Source organism: Choloepus didactylus, chromosome 2 (genome assembly GCF_015220235.1).
Source record: "Choloepus didactylus isolate mChoDid1 chromosome 2, mChoDid1.pri, whole genome shotgun sequence".
NCBI classification, from domain to species: Eukaryota; Metazoa; Chordata; class Mammalia; order Pilosa; family Megalonychidae; genus Choloepus; species Choloepus didactylus.
The window spans coordinates 126,334,358-126,351,108 of record NC_051308.1 but is presented as its reverse complement, the minus strand read 5'-3'; the positions used below and the strand labels follow the sequence as shown (position 1 = coordinate 126,351,108).

The window sequence follows — 16,751 nt, the reverse complement described above, 5'->3', positions numbered from 1 at the left end:
GAGGAAAGTTCTCTAGAAGTTTAAACAATTTTGACATCATTCTTTCCCAAGAACAACTTAAATGTTCTGTTGACACCAGGTCAGAAAATCTCCCTTCTCTGAGAATCTTGCTCACTTCCCTGAGGAATTTAGGTGTTGCTGAAAGCTTGGACTTTGTCTTTTTAAACTTAAGACGACATAAAGAAAGCATACTCAGACTCTCTTATTGCCCTGCAGTCACTACCTCAGGCCAGGAGACTTACCTGAATCTGGTTCATCTATACAACAGAGGTCCCGGTTAGCAAACTGCAATGTTGTGTCCAAGAAGTCTGTGAGCAGGCAGTCCATGATACATTTAGTTTGCTCCTCGAAAGTTTGGGGGCTCCTCATTTTAGATGTTTGTTGCTGTGTTTTGCTTTTCCAGGAAACACACAGTTGTCAGTTCAGCAGAGTCAGAAACACTGGTAAGCCAGCAGATGTGTTTTCTTCTTGTAAAGTTTCCTAATGGGACATACAGTATACCAGCTTTCTTCAAAAATACTGCTTAGAGAAAGATTTCTATGGAGAGCTCACCTACACCCAGAACAGGGGAAGACTTTGTTATAGACTTTCTTAGTTCCTTATCTCAGAAACACACCCTAGCCAGTACATAAGATTAATGAATACCTTTTATAGGAAGTTAACCAACCTAGAGCTGAAAGACAGTTGAGGAAGAACCTCTTGGGTAGTTTTATTAAGAAATAGTTCCGGTGCTTGGTTCTGCAGCACTTATACTAAAATTGGAATGATACAGAGAAGAGTAGCATGGCCCTTGCACAAGGATGACATGCAAATTCAGGAAGTGTTCCATATTTTAAAATAAATAAATAAATAAATAAATAGTTCCTACAGAACGGTATATGGGAAAAATCTACCTATAGCATACTAGGGACCATAATTAATAGGAATACCATACTAGTATTACACACATAATAGAGACAAATAATTAAGGGCTGAAAAGAGCTACAAGGTGTTTGGGGTCCTGAGAATTGTTTAAAATGGAGAGTGATGAGGAGTGTACAACTAAGCAATGATAATATGAAATATGGACGGATTATCGTGGACATAACATATGCTATGTGAATTTAGGAACCCCCTACTTTATAAATCAAACCCTCAATCATGAGGCTTGCTCTGGTGAAACTTATGTTGTAAAGGGGAGGCTAAGCCCACCTATAATTATGCCTAGGAGTCACCTCCAGAGAACCTCTTTCGTTGCTCAGATGTGGACTTTCTCTCTCTAAGCCTAACTCTGCAAATAAATTCCTCACCCTCCCCCCAACGTGGGACAAGACCCCCCCAGGTGAGTGACTCTCCCTGGCGACGTGGGACATGGATTCTGGAATGAGCCTGACCCTGGCATCAAGGGATTGGGAATGCTTTTTTGACCAAAAGGGGGAAAAGAAAGGCAACAAAATAAGGTTTTAGTGGCTCAGAGAATTCAAATAAAGCCAAGAGGCTGTCCCGGAGGTTACTCCTATACAAGCTTCACCAAGATATGCCAAATGACCACAGTACAATAAGCCCAAGTCAACAGTAGTCCTGGAAACCTTAAAGAATACCCCAGATCCCTATCTGAGACTCTATAAAAGTTTCACTCACTAAATTTATTCTTCAGAAACTTAAATTCTTCGGAGAACTGAAATGACAGCTAAGTCCCAAAACCCAGAGGCAACAGCCTCTTCAAGAACATCAACCAGATGTGTCCCCTTGTCTCATAAATCTTTGCAACATGAACAAGTTAGAGTGGTCACTGCCTAAACATCCCTTAATCAGGAAAGTGATTAAGCTAGAGGATGGGGCAGCAATAGATAAGATGGAATTTAACAAAGGATTATGAATACTGAATCTCTATATAATTTTCTTTTTCTTAGTTGATAGGGTATTAGAATAGCTAGAAGGAAAGAATTGAAATGGTGGAAATGTAACCCATAGCATCCTTTGAAATTTGTTCTATAGCAACTTGTTAAATTGTAATTTGAAAGTTATTACCTTTTTGTATATATGTATATAAATATATATACATATATTTGCATATATGTTATTGTTGCGGTTTGCTAATGATGCTGCTTTGCGAAACACCGGAAATGGATTGGCTTTTATAAAGGGGGTTTATTTGATTACAAAGTTACAGTCTTAAGGCCATAAGTGTCCAAGGTAAGGTATCAACCACAGGGTACCTTCCCTGAAGGATGGCCATTGATGTCCTGAAAACCTCTGTTAGCTCAGAAGGCACATGGCTTGCTCCCAGGTTGTGTTTCAAAATGGCGTTCTCCAAAATGTTGCTCTTGGGGCATTTTGTCCTCTTAGCTGTAGCTCCTCTTCAAAATGTCACTCTGCTCTTTCTGTTTGTCAGCTCATTTATATGGCTCCAGTGATTTAATTCAGACCCACCCTGAATGGTTGGGGTGACACCTCCATGGAAATTATCCAATCAAAGTCATCACCCAGTTGGGTGGGTCATATCTCCATGGAAACATCTAATCAAAAGGTTCCAACCCAATCAACACTAATACATTGGCTCCCACAAGATTGCATCAAAGAATATGGCTTTTCCTGGGGACATAATATATACAAACTGGTACAGTTATATTTCACAATAAGGAAATAACTGAAACTATGGTGCTGGGACTCATAACATTTTTGGAAATTTCCTATATAACTACTTGTTAAATCATATTTTGAAAGATATTATCTTTTTGTATACATATTTCACAATAAGGAAATAACTGAAATCATGGAACTATAATCCATACATTCTTTGAAATTTGCTAACTACTTGTTAAATTGCCCTTGGAAAGTTATCATTTCTATGTATATATGTTATACTCTACAATAAAAAATATGATTTAAAAAAAACTTCCTGTTAGGTTCTGAGTATGGTATAATCTAAAGAAGGAAGGTTTTGATGTTATGATTGTGGTCTATTCATTCAGGTTTTTTGCCATGATCGTACATGATCATACACTGATTATTTAATGAGCACCTATATGCAAGGCACTATACTAGGCACTACAAATAACACAGAAACATAACACAGTTCCTGTCCTCATGGAGCTTAATTTTAGCAGGAAGGACATATTACATAACTAATCATATAATTTCTTGTGCTGTTGAAATATAGAATGCTGTAGAATGTAATAGAGAAAAAAACCCCAGGGAGTTGGGAAGGGTTTTTTAAAGTAACGTAAGAAGAGCTCTGAAGGATAAACAGGGATTCATTAGGCAAAGAGGAGGAATAAAACTGTTCCAAGGAATAGTATACGTAAAGGCTAGGACAGTGACAAACAACTTGAGCATTTAAGGAATTGTAAATGGGAATAATATGAAGTATTTGACAAGGAAAAGTTGAGGATTAAGTAAGAAGATGTTACATGGAATGACCTAGAAGTGTCTGGCATTCAGTAACTGTTAAATGTCTTCTTTTTGGTCTGAAGCCAAATAGCCAGGAGGAAAGGGATCTGAGATTCACTCTCTAACAAAAGGATTTTCCTAACAGGGTTGGACTCCTTAGAAATCAGCCTGTCATTGTTTTAGGAGACTTCAGGTTCAGACACTTAACCTGTTAAGTGCTGTCCCCTTGAAGTAGCTGAACCGAGTTTTGAGGTTTGGGTCTCAGAAGCAAGAATCAAACCTGTCAGCCCTTCCAAGGTATTATGACCTGGTGAAGTTATTCTTAACAGCCCTAATAAGAGATCTAAACATTAACAGTAAACAAGTTGTTCAGAATGGAACTGCGACCTTGCAAAATTGGATCAGAGCCAATCTTCTATTTTTTGTTCCATTCTAAACAAACAAACAAAAAACCAAATTGTTATAAGTTGCTTTTGGACTTGGAGCAGGAATATGTAGCTAAAGGGTCATTTGCATTTGTCATTAGAGCACTCATTCTCTCTAGAGACGAAGGGCTAAAATTGCTACTAATTAGGCTTCAGAACTCTAATGTCAGATGGGTCTTTAAAGATCATTCTAGGCCAAACTCCTCTCACACTAGAGCTAGCCATTGACAATTTGAGTCTAACAAATACATTTACAACATACACTCCAAAAAATATTTACACATAAACACACACAAAAAAGTCTGTGAGACCATCGAAATGATGTTTAAATAGCTTGCCTAAGGTCAGAAATCAGTAAGTGGCAGTACAGAAATTTAAGTCGAGGTCTGTCTTACCTCAAAACTCATGCTTTTCCCACAATAAATCACCTTCCTCCTTTCACTAATATACTGATGGAAAAACGCCATATTTGGAATCTAATCTTGATTTCTTTGCATTATTTTACATAACCAATACTGTAAAGTTATATAAACAAACTACACTCTCTCACGGACAATGTGGGATTAATTTTCCTCCTTTGTTTACTTCTCTTTGGATCCTCGATGTAATACCCTCCCATACCACCCCTTTCCCCAAAACCACATACGTTCACCCTTGCAGTTCTAATATTGTGCTCCTTATTATTACTGAAAAATGAGTTAGTATTTTTTCACTATCACTTGCTTCTATTGCTGCCCTCTGGCCACAAGAATTTACATCCCTCCCCCAAAAGCCCAGTTTCCTTATATCACTGGCTCAAAGTTCAGGATCTCAACATCTGCAACAGGTTTGCCTGGGGGTGAGGAGCCTCAGGTGCAGCTCCTCAATATGGAGACTGTAACTTTGAAAATGATTTGTCTCCCCTCCCCCAAATGCCCAATATTCAATAATGAGAAAAGGGACAGAATAATTGTAACAGAACTCCCATTGAAGGAGGGTGTGGTAAGAGGGGTAGAAGGAGATGGGAGGCATATAATAGTCAGGGGTCCATGCCAATAAAATTAAGGTTAGGAACCTTGAAAATTATTAACTCTGCAACGTTCCAAAGTACCACTGTCACTTATGGGCACTCATTACATGTGTTACATGCTGCTGACCAACTCAGATGGACATTAGAAGGCCACTGTTTAAGAGCACAGGATCAACTACCTTCATTTATTTTAAAAGCTAAGCATCCACTTATCAAATTGTGTCTGCAGATGAGGTTCCTAGAGAGGGAGGAATATTAAAGAATTAACTTCATGGTATACTTAAGCTTTGGTCATTTTGCTGATAAGTTAGTGAAGCCAGGCTAACATTAAGAGAAAACAATTCTTCTTTGGGATCATTTTAAAATTACACTTTCCAAAAGCAACAATTTCATATTCTGCTTTTACATTATAGAAATGTAACCAAGTAGAACTTAATCTTCTAAAAAAAGATCCAATAGTTGGGATCACCTTTAGTAACATGATTTATTCAATTGCTGAGCCATACTTAATTTTCTTCAGGTTGACATTTCACTTATAGTCTTTAACTTTAAAAAATCAATTTATTAAATTTCTACCACATGCATTCTGTTCCCTTATAACACTTTAAATTGGCAGCACTTCACACTTCAATTTTTTTCTCTTAGTACCTAATTAAACATTCATGGTTTAACTGAACAAGTCAAAATATGAGAAAAGCAATTCTGAAGCTGTTCTTTCCCTTCCTCCTGAATCCCTGGGGATCCATGGTCTAGACCAGTGTTTCTCAATTGGGGGTGATTTTGTCCCCCAGGGAACCCTTGACAATGTCTGGAGACATTTTTAATTGTCACAACTGGGGCTTCTACTGGCATCATGGGTAGAGGCCAGGGATGCTTCTAATAATCATCCTACAGTGAAAAGGAAGGTGCACCCACAATGAAGAGTTATCTGGCCCCAAATGCCAATAGCTGAGAAACCCTGGGCTAGATGGAATTTCATTATATTCTGCATTAATTGATACACTATAACAAAATATACTTCAAACACCAACTGCAAAACACCTTCAAAATCATTCAATGACTATTTATCGTGTAATTACTATGTGTCAGGCACTGTGGAGATAGAAGGAAAGGACAATCACTGTCCTTAGAAACTGTCTAATGGGGAAGACCCTTCAACAAACAACTCATAAAAACCAGGTTTTTACCAGAAAATTCAGTACTGTGTTATTTACTCCTATTAAGAACCTAGTTGAGAGATGTTTTGGGTGAAAAATTATCCAAAGGATATGCAGTCCATCTACATATCTAGGTAGTAGAAGTGCTTGAATTAAACTGGACAATGAAGGGTACACTTGGATCATGTTATTTAAGTCCTTGAAGGAATGTCTTCACTGAGCTTCATGTTAAAGCTATGCTCTCTGCTTTCATTGAAGAACACTGTAAAAAATTCATGTGAAACCCTTTACTGGCTTCCCATAGGAATCCTGTACCACCTTTGTGAAACTACATGGAAACTAATTTTAGAAATTAGAATTGGAATGTTTCCTCCTCTCTGATAATTTATATAACTGACTGTTTCTCTTCACTCTGCCAAATCACTTACAGAGCCAAATGTGAGGCTCAATTATACCAAATTGTGTAGGCCCCTACAGCCTGAACATTTGTGTACTTACCCATCCCCGCCCTAGCTGGTCTTAATTGGTGTTTTCATTTTCCCTATTCTGGATTCTCTTCTTATTTATATTTTACTATGATTTCATTACATCTGTTCTTGCCATAAGTAGTCTCAATTAATGTGTAAAATATGGTTAGGTATAAATAAAAGTGAAGAGGAGCAACAAGAAAATAATGACAAGTACTGTTAGAATTACGCACTGGCTACTTTGACAGCTTGAAGGAGACCCCTAATGAAGGCAGTGAGGGCCACAGAAAACTTCTTGAAAGAGTTCATTACTGAGCTGAACACTTAAAGACAGACTGAGATTTACTTAAAAAAGATATGGGGGTGAGGAAATGTTCTAGACAAGAAATAGAAGCAGGTGCCAAGGAGCAGAGGTGAGAGAGCCTGATACATTCAGGGAACTACAAGTATGCTTTTGCTAGAAAAGAGGGTGTTTTGGGGAGTGGTAAGACATGACACTGAGAAGTAAGTAGACTACAGATCATAAAGGACGTTGGACTCTGGCCTCAGAAGCATGATCGGAAATATGAGAACAGTCAGGAGTTCACTGACATAATCCAGGGAAGGAAAGATGACCCCCACGTATGGGATTCAGTTTCCTGAGATGTCAGACATAACCTAGAATTGATTAAAAAATAATCCAAATCCCACCCTCATCCCGTCCCCAAACCACATATCCCTTCATTAAAATTAACCTTTATACTATCACCATGGAAAAGTCAGTGGTCTTTGGGAAAAAATGTAAGAATCCTGATTCCTAGATGTCCCATTCTGTTTTGCATCTGATATTGTCTGGACTTATAAGCAGTGCTAATAAGAAAAAATTAAGGAACTCTAATAGCTCTTCATCTCACTCAGCATAAGTAGCCAGAATCTGTTATGATTTTATGTCTCCAATTGTTGCAATCACAGTTTCTAATACAGAAATAAAATTGTTCAGTGCCTCAGTCCTCGTCTCACTTTGTTTCACCGAGATCTGCATTTCTGAGTTCTCAGGCTCCAACAGCAGTTCGGTTAAGAACAGACAGCCAGTATCTTCCTGAGCACTGAGGAACGCTTTCCAAGACTGAGCTCCAGGCCTGCTCATTGCAATAGTCTGGATGTTCACGACCTGTAGGGCCATCTGGAGGGTGTCAGGATGGACTGCTCCCTGCCAAGGCAACACTTGCCGATGAGCAACTTTTAGGCTAAGCCAAGTTTTCTCAAAATACTCAGCAGTAAGCTGGCGATTAGGGACTAGTACGAAGGCTTCAGAATCCGAGAGTTTTTGTACCCTCTCCTTTTTCTCTTCGGGAATCAGGGGTCCTGAAAGAGTCAGAAAGCTTGAGTAAGAGATGCTCTTAATCTAGAGGAGCTGGATTTTTAAAATCTAAATCCTCAAAAGTATGGGATGTAATTTTTATCTTTAGATAAGTGACTTACATAACCAATGATAAACTACTTTCTTGCTCACAAAGGCTTCAAAATTCAGGCAATAGTCTGAGATTTAGCTAGGGCACTCTACTTTCACCAGCCATTACAGAAGATGAAAATGTAGCATGACAAGATGTAAAGTAAGGGCTATTTTTACCTGATGTAGCAAAGGATGTGGTGTTAGGAAGCTCAGGGCCACGACAGTCTGCTGCCTGTAATTTAGAAATGGTTGCCCACTGGGCTTTGCCATACACTGCTACCAGTGTATTGAAGTCTGATGCCCAGTTATTCACAGGTCTTTCTGCCTGATCCTCCAAAAGTCCAAGAGATGGGTCAGACTTAGGGCTACACAGGATCTGCTTAACTTCATCAATGCCAGCTAAGAGGAGGCGATAATAGAAGAGACCTCGGTCCCGTACTGCCATATCCTTTTCTTCTTCTGAGGTAAGACAACAGAATTGATTAAAAACAGAAACACTCTCCTACTACCCCTGTGCCAACTGTAATAGGAGGAAAAAAATGAGAGAGAGAGAAAATCCTAGAAAACATCAACATTTTCTTCTCAGGTTATAGACATGACTCACCAAACAATAATAGCTGCCAGAATTTCCACTATGGGTCAGAGCAAGTACTATTTCCTTCTGAAAAACCTACCTATACAGTAATATAACAAACGCCCCAGCATGTCCTGGCACTCAGCAGGTCGTAAGAGGAAAAGGCGCAGCAGGGCAGTGAGTAGCTCCATCTTAACAGCTGGAAATGTCTCTGACTTCACATTCTCTACAAAGTCCTCCAACACATAAGGAGCACTGGTAATTCTTTCTCCGTGGACCCCAAGTAGCCAAATAAGTGCCTGCTTCCCCTGGAGAGTGAAGGAGTAAGAACAGGTGCTCAACACTTGGCTGTCCAGAGCACAGGAGGTAGAAGACAATCACTAGTTTTGCTTTTTCCCTACTGCCAGCAGAAAAGGTATAACAGTTTTTAAATTTAAATTTGCACTGAATTGATTCCCCCCACTAGGCCCTCTACAACAAAGAGGAATGGAATTCCAACACACAAAAGGGGAATGAAACTAGAGAGAGTCTCAAGACTCTTACAACCTCTGTTAAAAGATAAGGCTTCCTCACCTTTGAGACCTCTGCCCCAATTTCGGGTTTAAAGTTTCAATGAAAGCTACTGAAAGAATTTCTCTAAATTACTTCATGAAAATGGTTATTAACTTAGAGCACACATCAGAGTCATCTGTGAAGCTTCTGTGTCTAGGTCCCTGACCCCTGAAGATTTAAGTCAGTAGACCTGGGGTGAAGCCCAAATCTTCTAAGAATTCCACAGATGATTCTGATTCTCATTCTAGCAGAAAACTCCGTGGTCTAAACCTCTGATGCAAAACTGTTCAAAAGAACAATGGTACCAAAGTATAATTAAAAACCATAAATAAATCCTAATGTTTTTACAAATTATACCCCATCTACATCAAAAAAGAATCTGAGGTGAAGAATAGGGTAGGATGGAGAGGATGAAAAGATTTAGATGTTCTTTTTTGCCTTTATTTTTATTTGGGGTAAATAAAAGGTTCAAAAATTGATTCTGGTGATGAATGCACAACTGTATGATGGTGCTGTGAATAACTGATTATACACTGTGGATAACTGTAGCGTATGTGAACATATCTCAATTAAACTGTATTTTAAAAAAGTAAATTAACAATATTTTAATTTTAATTTTAATTTTTTGGAGTAATGAAAATGTTCAAAGTTTGTGGTGATGAAAGCACAACTATATGACGATACTGTGAACAACCGTACACTTTGAATGACTGTACGTTATGTGATTACATCTCAATAAAACTGCATAAACAACAACAACAACAACAAAAAGAATCTGATGTGGCAATCAATTTTGAATTCCCACTTCTGACACTGGATAGAAAGCATAACGAGATTCTATTTCAGAGGGCAGGGTCCCAAGCATTCTTCCTATGCCTAGAAGTAAAGAAGGATAATAGTCTACCTCACTGTCTTGAATGTTGTCCTCACAGCCGGGCAGGGCCTGACACACAGCTTCAGTACACTGAGGACACAACCAAACCAGGTCACGGAAAGTCTGCACCACCACTACAACACAGACCAGGACACAGAGCACAAGGTTAAAGCCTCCATGCAGAAAGGATTCTTAAGAACAGTCATGTACTAAGATCAGAGTTCTGGGTGAATTTGTGTAAAATAGGTGCTGGAGGAATAGTCAATGATTATCTGGGAAATGTGGGACGTGGGCAATAACTGCTTAACCGAATGTTTCTCTTAACGGATTGCTGTGAAGATAAATGAGCTAATGTACGGGAAAGGACTTTAGAAATTGTAAAGCTGTGTGCAAACATGGGGTAGTGCTGTTGTTGTTGAATGATATTCTGAAGACAGTATAAATGGAGCCATCAGGGTCAGGATCAGCGAGGTGCCTAGGGTTCAAAATTTAAAGACACATTCAGGGTTGGCACTTGCATGAACCTGAGTGAGTGCCTTCTTAAATTCTGCATCCTAGGCACCTTGCTTGCCACACCCTAGTCCCAGCCCTGGAAAACACTGCCTATAGTAAACTGCCGTAAAGCAAAAAGAGGGGGTAAACACAGGGAAATAACAAGCAATGTCATCCTAGTACCATTAATTATCTATAGTATAGCCTCTGTAGATTTATGGGAGTCTGAAGATTCTCTATGCTAGATCTTTCTTCTTTGACAGGAACAGAGGATGAGCAAGGAAGTTTTAAAAATCCACATTATTTATTCAACGGTAAATATTTTTTGAGCAACTGCTACAGGTCTGGAACTTGACAAGAAAATCCTACAAAGGGAGTCATTACCTGTGGTGATGTGCCCTTGTCGAAGCCCCAGCAACTCTGTTAGAATCTGCACACATTTATCTGTGTAGGTTCTGGCAATGCCACCTACAGAGGAAGAGAAAGCAGAGAAAGGTGACAAGTTAACTTATAGTGCCTCATTTTAGAATCATATCCTACCAAAGACAAAGAGGACCAGAAATACCTTTAAAAAGCACCCCTTATGTGATGACATAAGAAGAACCTAAGTTTGCTACAAGGGGAATTTTGGTGAAAATGAATCCATTTTTTAAACTGACCACTAGAAAATTGGAAGTTCATGGAAAAAGAAGGTCCCAATTGAACAGGGTTGAAAGCTTTCAATAAGAAAAGTATTTACAAGCAGCCAGCTAAGAGGCATACAATGTGTTACAGCATATCCACATGGGAATATTCTGACTGGGAACAACTGACAATAGTCCCTGGACTGCAGGATTACTGTTCTCCTTCTAGCTCCCTCTTCTCTGCCCCTACAAGTAACCATACTTTACATACTTTATTCCAAATGTGAGGTTTCATCCCTTGCTTCTCCTCACTTGGAGCCTTCCAAAACTTAATGCCCCAACTGCTTCTTTTATGAGTCACTTCGACCTTAAATTCTACAGAATAGTATGAAAAAAATCTATAGATTGAGGATTTATTCTGAGTTAGTCTGTATTCAGCACAATACATAGCCCATAGTAGAAGCTCAATGTATGACAGAATGAATTGACAAAACTTTTGAGTTAGGAGAGCTGGGTTGTAGTCCCAGTTCAGGAACTAAATGGCCTTTTGGCAATTTGATAACTCTTTTGTGCCTAGCTTTCTTCATGCTTAAAATGAAGTTAATAACACAAGTCCACTTGCCCTGACTGCCTCATAGAACCATGGTAAGATGAAGAACAGAAAACATTTTGATAGTGGACAATAAAAAGCAATATAAATTCTAAGTGTCGTAGATTGGGTTAAATGAAGATACCTGTGTTCTCTACCCTTGGAGATATGACAAGCCCAGTGTGGGTTTAAAAAACAAAACAAAACAAAACCTCCTTCCCTCCTTGTTTGTAGTCACTGACCCAATTCTTTGGTGCAGGGCACTTTGTCTCTGAAGCAAGTGCATTCCTTTTTGCTCTCTAGAATTCTTCTGACCACAGATTTCTAGCTGCCTGGTCTAAGCTCTCAAGAAGAAAAAGCAGCTGACACCTACCTATGGCAAAAATAGCAGCCTGTGCAAAGTCAGCAGACACATCAGTGCAGTATCCTCGGAGCTCCTCTAGTACTTGCTGCACGTTCTCATCATTCACCAGCTCACACAGCACCTCCACCTTTTGCAGCTTGATGTAGTGGGGCTCCGAGTAGGAGCAAAAAAACTTTTTGTAGTGGCTGCTAAAGTGACCTGGCAAACTATGCAAGATCTGGCGCACGTGGCAGAGGGCAGCAAAACAGAGCTCACGGCTCTCTGAAGAACAGGCAGCCAGCAAAGTTCCCTTGACTCGTACAAGCACATCAGTTTGTACATGGGGAAAGTTTTTGGCCAAGATCAGAAAAAGTTTGGTGGCCCCCATTACCACACCTGGGCTACTGCTCTTGAGAAAGCTGTCCAACAGATTGAGGATGTCAAACAGCTCCTCCTCACTTCGGGGTTGGTAACGTAGCAGAAAGTTCAAAACTTCAGCCTGGCCCCATTGGTCCAGTTTTGGCATCCTGTCCAAAAAAGAAAACAGAAGCACTATTTTAAGAACAAAATAAGAATTCTTCATGCTATTGCCATTCAACAGTTGGCTGCTCAACATAACAAAGGGAAAATTCTTAAAAATAGACTCTGCCATAAATGAATCATTTGTCTTATGCACTATTTAATGTTTACACAAAATAGGCTTTAAATTCCAAGATGAGCTCATAGTACAAATGTACATTCATCTAAGACCAAAGATCAGTATAGCCTGGATCCAGATTCTCTACTTTGTAAGACAGCATAAATGGCTTAGGTTGGAGGATATAGGGCTGTAGAGGAAGTTAAACCCTATGACCATCTCTCTATGTAGTCAAGAAAAACTAAGGCAAATAGAAGAAATTCTCTCCACTTAATGAAATGTGAGGAAGTTAATTGTCATGGTTCACTTTCTTTTCTATCCTGTAGAAGTTGCTCAAGATCTCCCCTTAATTCAAAATATCAACAAGATCCCCCCAGGATGGGGATTCAGTAATAAAAAGAGCCCTGAGGCCATCCAAACCGATTTAAGAGGTGGTGTGCGATGGGCTTATTGATGACAACACCTCCTTCCTGCTTCAGAATTTCTTCTAGAGACCTCAGGCAGTTCACAACCACGATAGGATCCTGGTCACGCAGCAAACTATATAACTCATTTACCAGGGCACCATCTATAAAAGAGAACAAAGATCTCAGGGAAAGAAGAAACACTCCAAAGTGACAGAGACAGAGCTAGAGTGCTAGCTCCAAGCAGGCAAAGCTGAGCTTCTCTGCTACAAAAATGACAGAGGCAATAACAAAGTACAAGGCAACAAATTCTCATCTCCAGCCTCATCTAATTGGCTAATGTAAAGGATCTTACTTGAGCTCAGAAGGATGGACTTCTCTAATCTCAAGAAATACCAAGCCCTGCATCCTACTTAAAAGGACATGTACAGAAGTGGGACCACATTATTACATTCTACCACGTCAAATATTTTTACCAAGTCATATGCATACTGCAAGCTCAATCAATAAACAAAAACGATGGATAATCTCAAACTTACCCACTTCAGAGTCTCCATGAAGATTATGCATCTTGGCACAGCCCAGGACTGCCACCCTTCTGACATATGAGGCCTTATCCCGTAAACCATTGAGAATAGGCTGTTGAATATATTCTTGCACACCAGGCATCCTAAGCAACACATCCTAGAGTCAGTCAGATCCTGAAATACTACTTTTGACATAATCCAGTACCTATTACTAACAGAGTTTAGTAGCTGTTTATATGTGCATCTATCAGATCATGAAGAATTAGAGAAATCCTCTCCCAAACTTGAGCCATAATATGACCTTTCATTAGGAATAATGTAGCAGAGACAGCAAAAAAGATATGTACACAATTGCATTTAGAAATTTATAACCAAAATCAAGGACTAATTCACCAAGATTGAGAAGGGAAAACTCCCTTTAATGAAATCATATGATATAATTTATTAAGCTAAAGCAATGGCTAAAAATCTGAATCAGGGTACAACAGTGCTTTCCCCAATATTAAGAAGCTAAAAAAAAAAAATTGGCTTATTAAAAATCTGTCCCATGACCTCCTGGATGCATCAGCCACTGAGAACAGGCAAAGGAAGAGTGCTCACCTGAGGCTGCACATGCTCCGTAGTGCCAGCCCTCGCACCATTGGGTTGGGGTCTGAGCAGTCTTTGCACAGTGTATTGATGGCAAGGAGAGCCAGGTCTGGTTTCAGGGGGGCATATGTGCACATGTATAGATAAACCAACTTCTTCTGAACAATATCTACAGTGGCACTGGCCTTCACCATTTCCATGAAAACACCAGACATATCCAAGCCCTGAGTCATGTGCCTGAAACACATGGTGAGAAGTAAAATTAAACCTACAACAAACTGAGTTTTACTTATGCATGCTGGGTAATAATAAACACTTACTGAATCCTTAGTACAGTCCAGTGAAATTCAGCTTTTACATTCCAGGGATATGCTCTGAGCACATAATCTAGAAGAAGGCATGCCCTCAGGCCTCTAGGAATTCATATTTAGTAAGGAGGCAGACAAGAACACCACTAATTACAGTACAACATGGTAAGCATTATACTAGAAGTAATGTACAAGGCACAGTGGGAATCCAGTGGTCTGATAACTGCCAGCAAGTCAGAAACAGCTTTCTTCATGGAGGAAGTAATACTTTGAATGAGAACGCACCAGGCAGATGTGGTAGAAAGGTAATGATACATGCTAAGAGTCACGTAGACATGGGAAGAATGGCATATTTTTTTTGCGAGTCTGCAGATAGCTGAGATGGCATACAAAGGGGAGATCCTCGGACTTTATTCTGTAGATTACTGCTTCTCAAACTATGATCTCCTAGCAGAATCAGCTAGGATGTTTGTTAAAAATGCAGATTCCTGGATTCTACCCTGCCCTGCTAAGATCAGATTCTCTGGAGATCTTTGGAGTGGATGAAAAAATTTACATTTTTAAAAAAGCAATCCAAGTAACTTTTGTCCATACTAAAGTCTGAGAACTCTGTAGGCAATGTGTTCAGATTTGCATATTGGAAAAAAATCATTGACTGAAATGAGGAGGCAAGGTGGTCGACTAGTGAGCTACTGCAATTGCCTTGGAAATGAAGGCCTGAGCGCCAATAAAAAAGGGTGAATGGATATTTGGAACTATGAATCCCTATCAATTTACATGAGAAATGAAGGACCAGGTGCCATCAAGATTGACAGCCATTTTTTTATGGCTTGATTGACTGGGTGGTGACATTCTTCAACACAAATAAAAGTGGAAGAGCAGGCTGAGAGAAGGGAAAAGGATGTAAGTGCTATTTGGGGCATGCTTTTAACACCTAGGTGGAGATGTCCAGCAGCAGCAGGACATGTGGGTCTGAAGCTAAGAAAGGCAGTCTGGATCACATATACTACAGATCCGGGAATCATCAGCCTAAATGTAATTGTTGAAGCCGGTGACGGGGATGAGACCACCCAGCCGAGTAAAAGTCTGGATGAGGACCAAATATTATAGTTGCCATATATGAAAGTTCATTTACGCTTTCCAGTGGCCGGGATTAGCGAACCCCGATGGAAATTGCAGTGGGGGGAGTTAGGACTCTAAGGGACTTGGGTGATACCTAATGACTCGTTGGATGACATTCCGGTAGCGCAGCCTATCGGTCTGAACGTGAGGGTTACTCAGAGCCTTCTTCAGCTCCTTCACCACGTCCTCCGAGCCAAGGTACGGCATCCTTCTGGAAGCGTCACGGGGCAGTTCTCACAGATCCCACCCAGGTAACTCGTGCTTCTAGCTCCTGATGTGGAAACCTGAGTAAAGGAAACGTCAGTTAGTGAAACGACTGAAGGCGTGACCCCGCCCCAGCCTTGGCTTGCCAGGGCCGGAAACCCGGCCTTCGGACACTCAAACATTGACCCTTTCCGGAGAACCCCATCATAGGACCTTCAGGCCCTTCCCCCGACCTCCTAGTTTGCTCCGCCCATAAAGCTCTCCAGCTACCACCGTCTCTAGGCCCTCCGCCCGATTTCCAATCCCGCCAACGCCAGCATTTCTTGCGTCTCCGCGCGATTGCAGTCACGCATAAACCCAATCATGCTTTCTCCGGAAGGCCCGCCCCCTCGTCGAGAGCCCAAGCAAAGCAGCTGCCACTCACCCTCTCCCAGCGAGCGTCGAGCGGAGCCAGGACCGTAGGACGCCCTTCCCCCAACCTCTCGCATAAAGGCGCAAACGCGCTCCTCTCTCTGGTGGAGCGGCAGCGTCAATCGGAAATCGGCTACTTGGGCCTGTCTCCTCCCAGCAGCGCGCGCTTTGAGTGCCGAGGCTTAGCCCGGGTTCCCGCGCGCGGGTGGCAGTGAAACTGTACGGAGTGTCTTCCGCTATTTGGGATCCCACTCGCAGCCTTCCACGATAACGTTCACTTCCTTCTTTGTACCCACTCTCGTAACTTGTTTCTCTTCTGGACTGGATTTCCCTAAGGATTCCTGCCCTGTTCTTACCCCAACATGACTCTTTTCTGGGCGCGGTTGTGGAAGCCTCACTCAGACGCCCAGTCCCCGCGAAGATCCCACTGGTGATTCTCCAGCCCCGCGACCATGAACGGGGTCCTGATCCCCCATACGCCCATTGCTGTGGACTTTTGGAGCCTGCGCCGGGCTGGTTCCGCGCGGCTCTTCTTCTTGTCCCACATGCACTCGGACCACACTGTGGGCCTGTCCAGCACCTGGGCCCGACCCCTCTACTGCTCCCCAATCACTGCCTACCTCTTGCATCGTCATCTACAG

The 16,751-nt window shown here is 41.0% G+C and overlaps 3 protein-coding genes and 1 non-coding gene across 8 annotated transcripts in view; 2 read left to right on the top strand and 2 right to left on the bottom strand.

Moving 5' to 3' along the window:
- Positions 1 to 8,662, bottom strand: part of BCL2L15 (BCL2 like 15) — a 20,404-nt gene extending 11,742 nt beyond the window's left edge. Inside the window, exons 1-2 of the mRNA XM_037826326.1 lie at positions 8,537 to 8,662; positions 243 to 480 (exon numbers count right to left, since the gene is read on the bottom strand). Of these exons, the coding sequence (XP_037682254.1) occupies positions 243 to 369 (127 nt within the window). The 5' untranslated portion in view covers positions 370 to 480; positions 8,537 to 8,662. The remainder of the gene's footprint in view (positions 1 to 242; positions 481 to 8,536) is intronic.
- Positions 729 to 835, top strand: LOC119528431. The gene has a single exon (XR_005215728.1). It is a non-coding gene; the product is annotated as a U6 spliceosomal RNA (small nuclear RNA).
- Positions 5,348 to 16,197, bottom strand: AP4B1 (adaptor related protein complex 4 subunit beta 1). 3 transcript variants are annotated; one of them, XM_037826322.1, is made up of 11 exons: positions 16,124 to 16,197; positions 15,590 to 15,779; positions 14,078 to 14,302; positions 13,490 to 13,620; positions 12,967 to 13,114; positions 11,940 to 12,436; positions 10,739 to 10,822; positions 9,893 to 9,996; positions 8,537 to 8,744; positions 8,040 to 8,321; positions 5,348 to 7,774 (listed from the first exon to the last, which is right to left on the bottom strand). In XM_037826322.1, exons 2-11 carry the CDS (start codon positions 15,700 to 15,702, stop codon positions 7,347 to 7,349), a joined length of 2,220 nt encoding a protein of 739 aa, XP_037682250.1. In that variant the 5' UTR covers positions 15,703 to 15,779; positions 16,124 to 16,197; the 3' UTR covers positions 5,348 to 7,346. The 3 variants fall into 3 exon arrangements, with proteins under 3 accessions (XP_037682250.1, XP_037682249.1, XP_037682251.1); XM_037826321.1 differs by lacking the exon at positions 16,124 to 16,197 and adding an exon at positions 15,933 to 16,078; XM_037826323.1 differs by lacking the exon at positions 16,124 to 16,197 and adding an exon at positions 15,973 to 16,049.
- DCLRE1B (DNA cross-link repair 1B) overlaps positions 15,962 to 16,751 on the top strand; it is a 67,954-nt gene continuing 67,164 nt past the window's right edge. For 2 of the 3 annotated variants that reach the window (XR_005215267.1, XM_037826324.1), the window contains exon 1: positions 15,962 to 16,751. Coding sequence is in view for 1 of the 3 variants with exons in the window: in XM_037826324.1 (XP_037682252.1) it covers positions 16,563 to 16,751 (189 nt within the window). In the remaining 2 variants the exon portion in view is untranslated. The other variant, XM_037826325.1, reaches the window with a different exon arrangement.

Excerpts from the sequence above, each read along its gene's own strand:
- AP4B1 (XM_037826322.1), bottom strand. The coding sequence starts at position 15,702 with ATGCCGTACCTTGGCTCGGAGGACGTGGTGAAGGAGCTGAAGAAGGCT. Across the intron at positions 14,303-15,589 it reads GTCATCCAACGAGTCATTAG|GCACATGACTCAGGGCTTGG; the intron begins GTATCACCCAAG and ends CATGTGTTTCAG. Across the intron at positions 9,997-10,738 it reads ACAAGGGCACATCACCACAG|TGGTGGTGCAGACTTTCCGT; the intron begins GTAATGACTCCC and ends TCTGTGTTGTAG.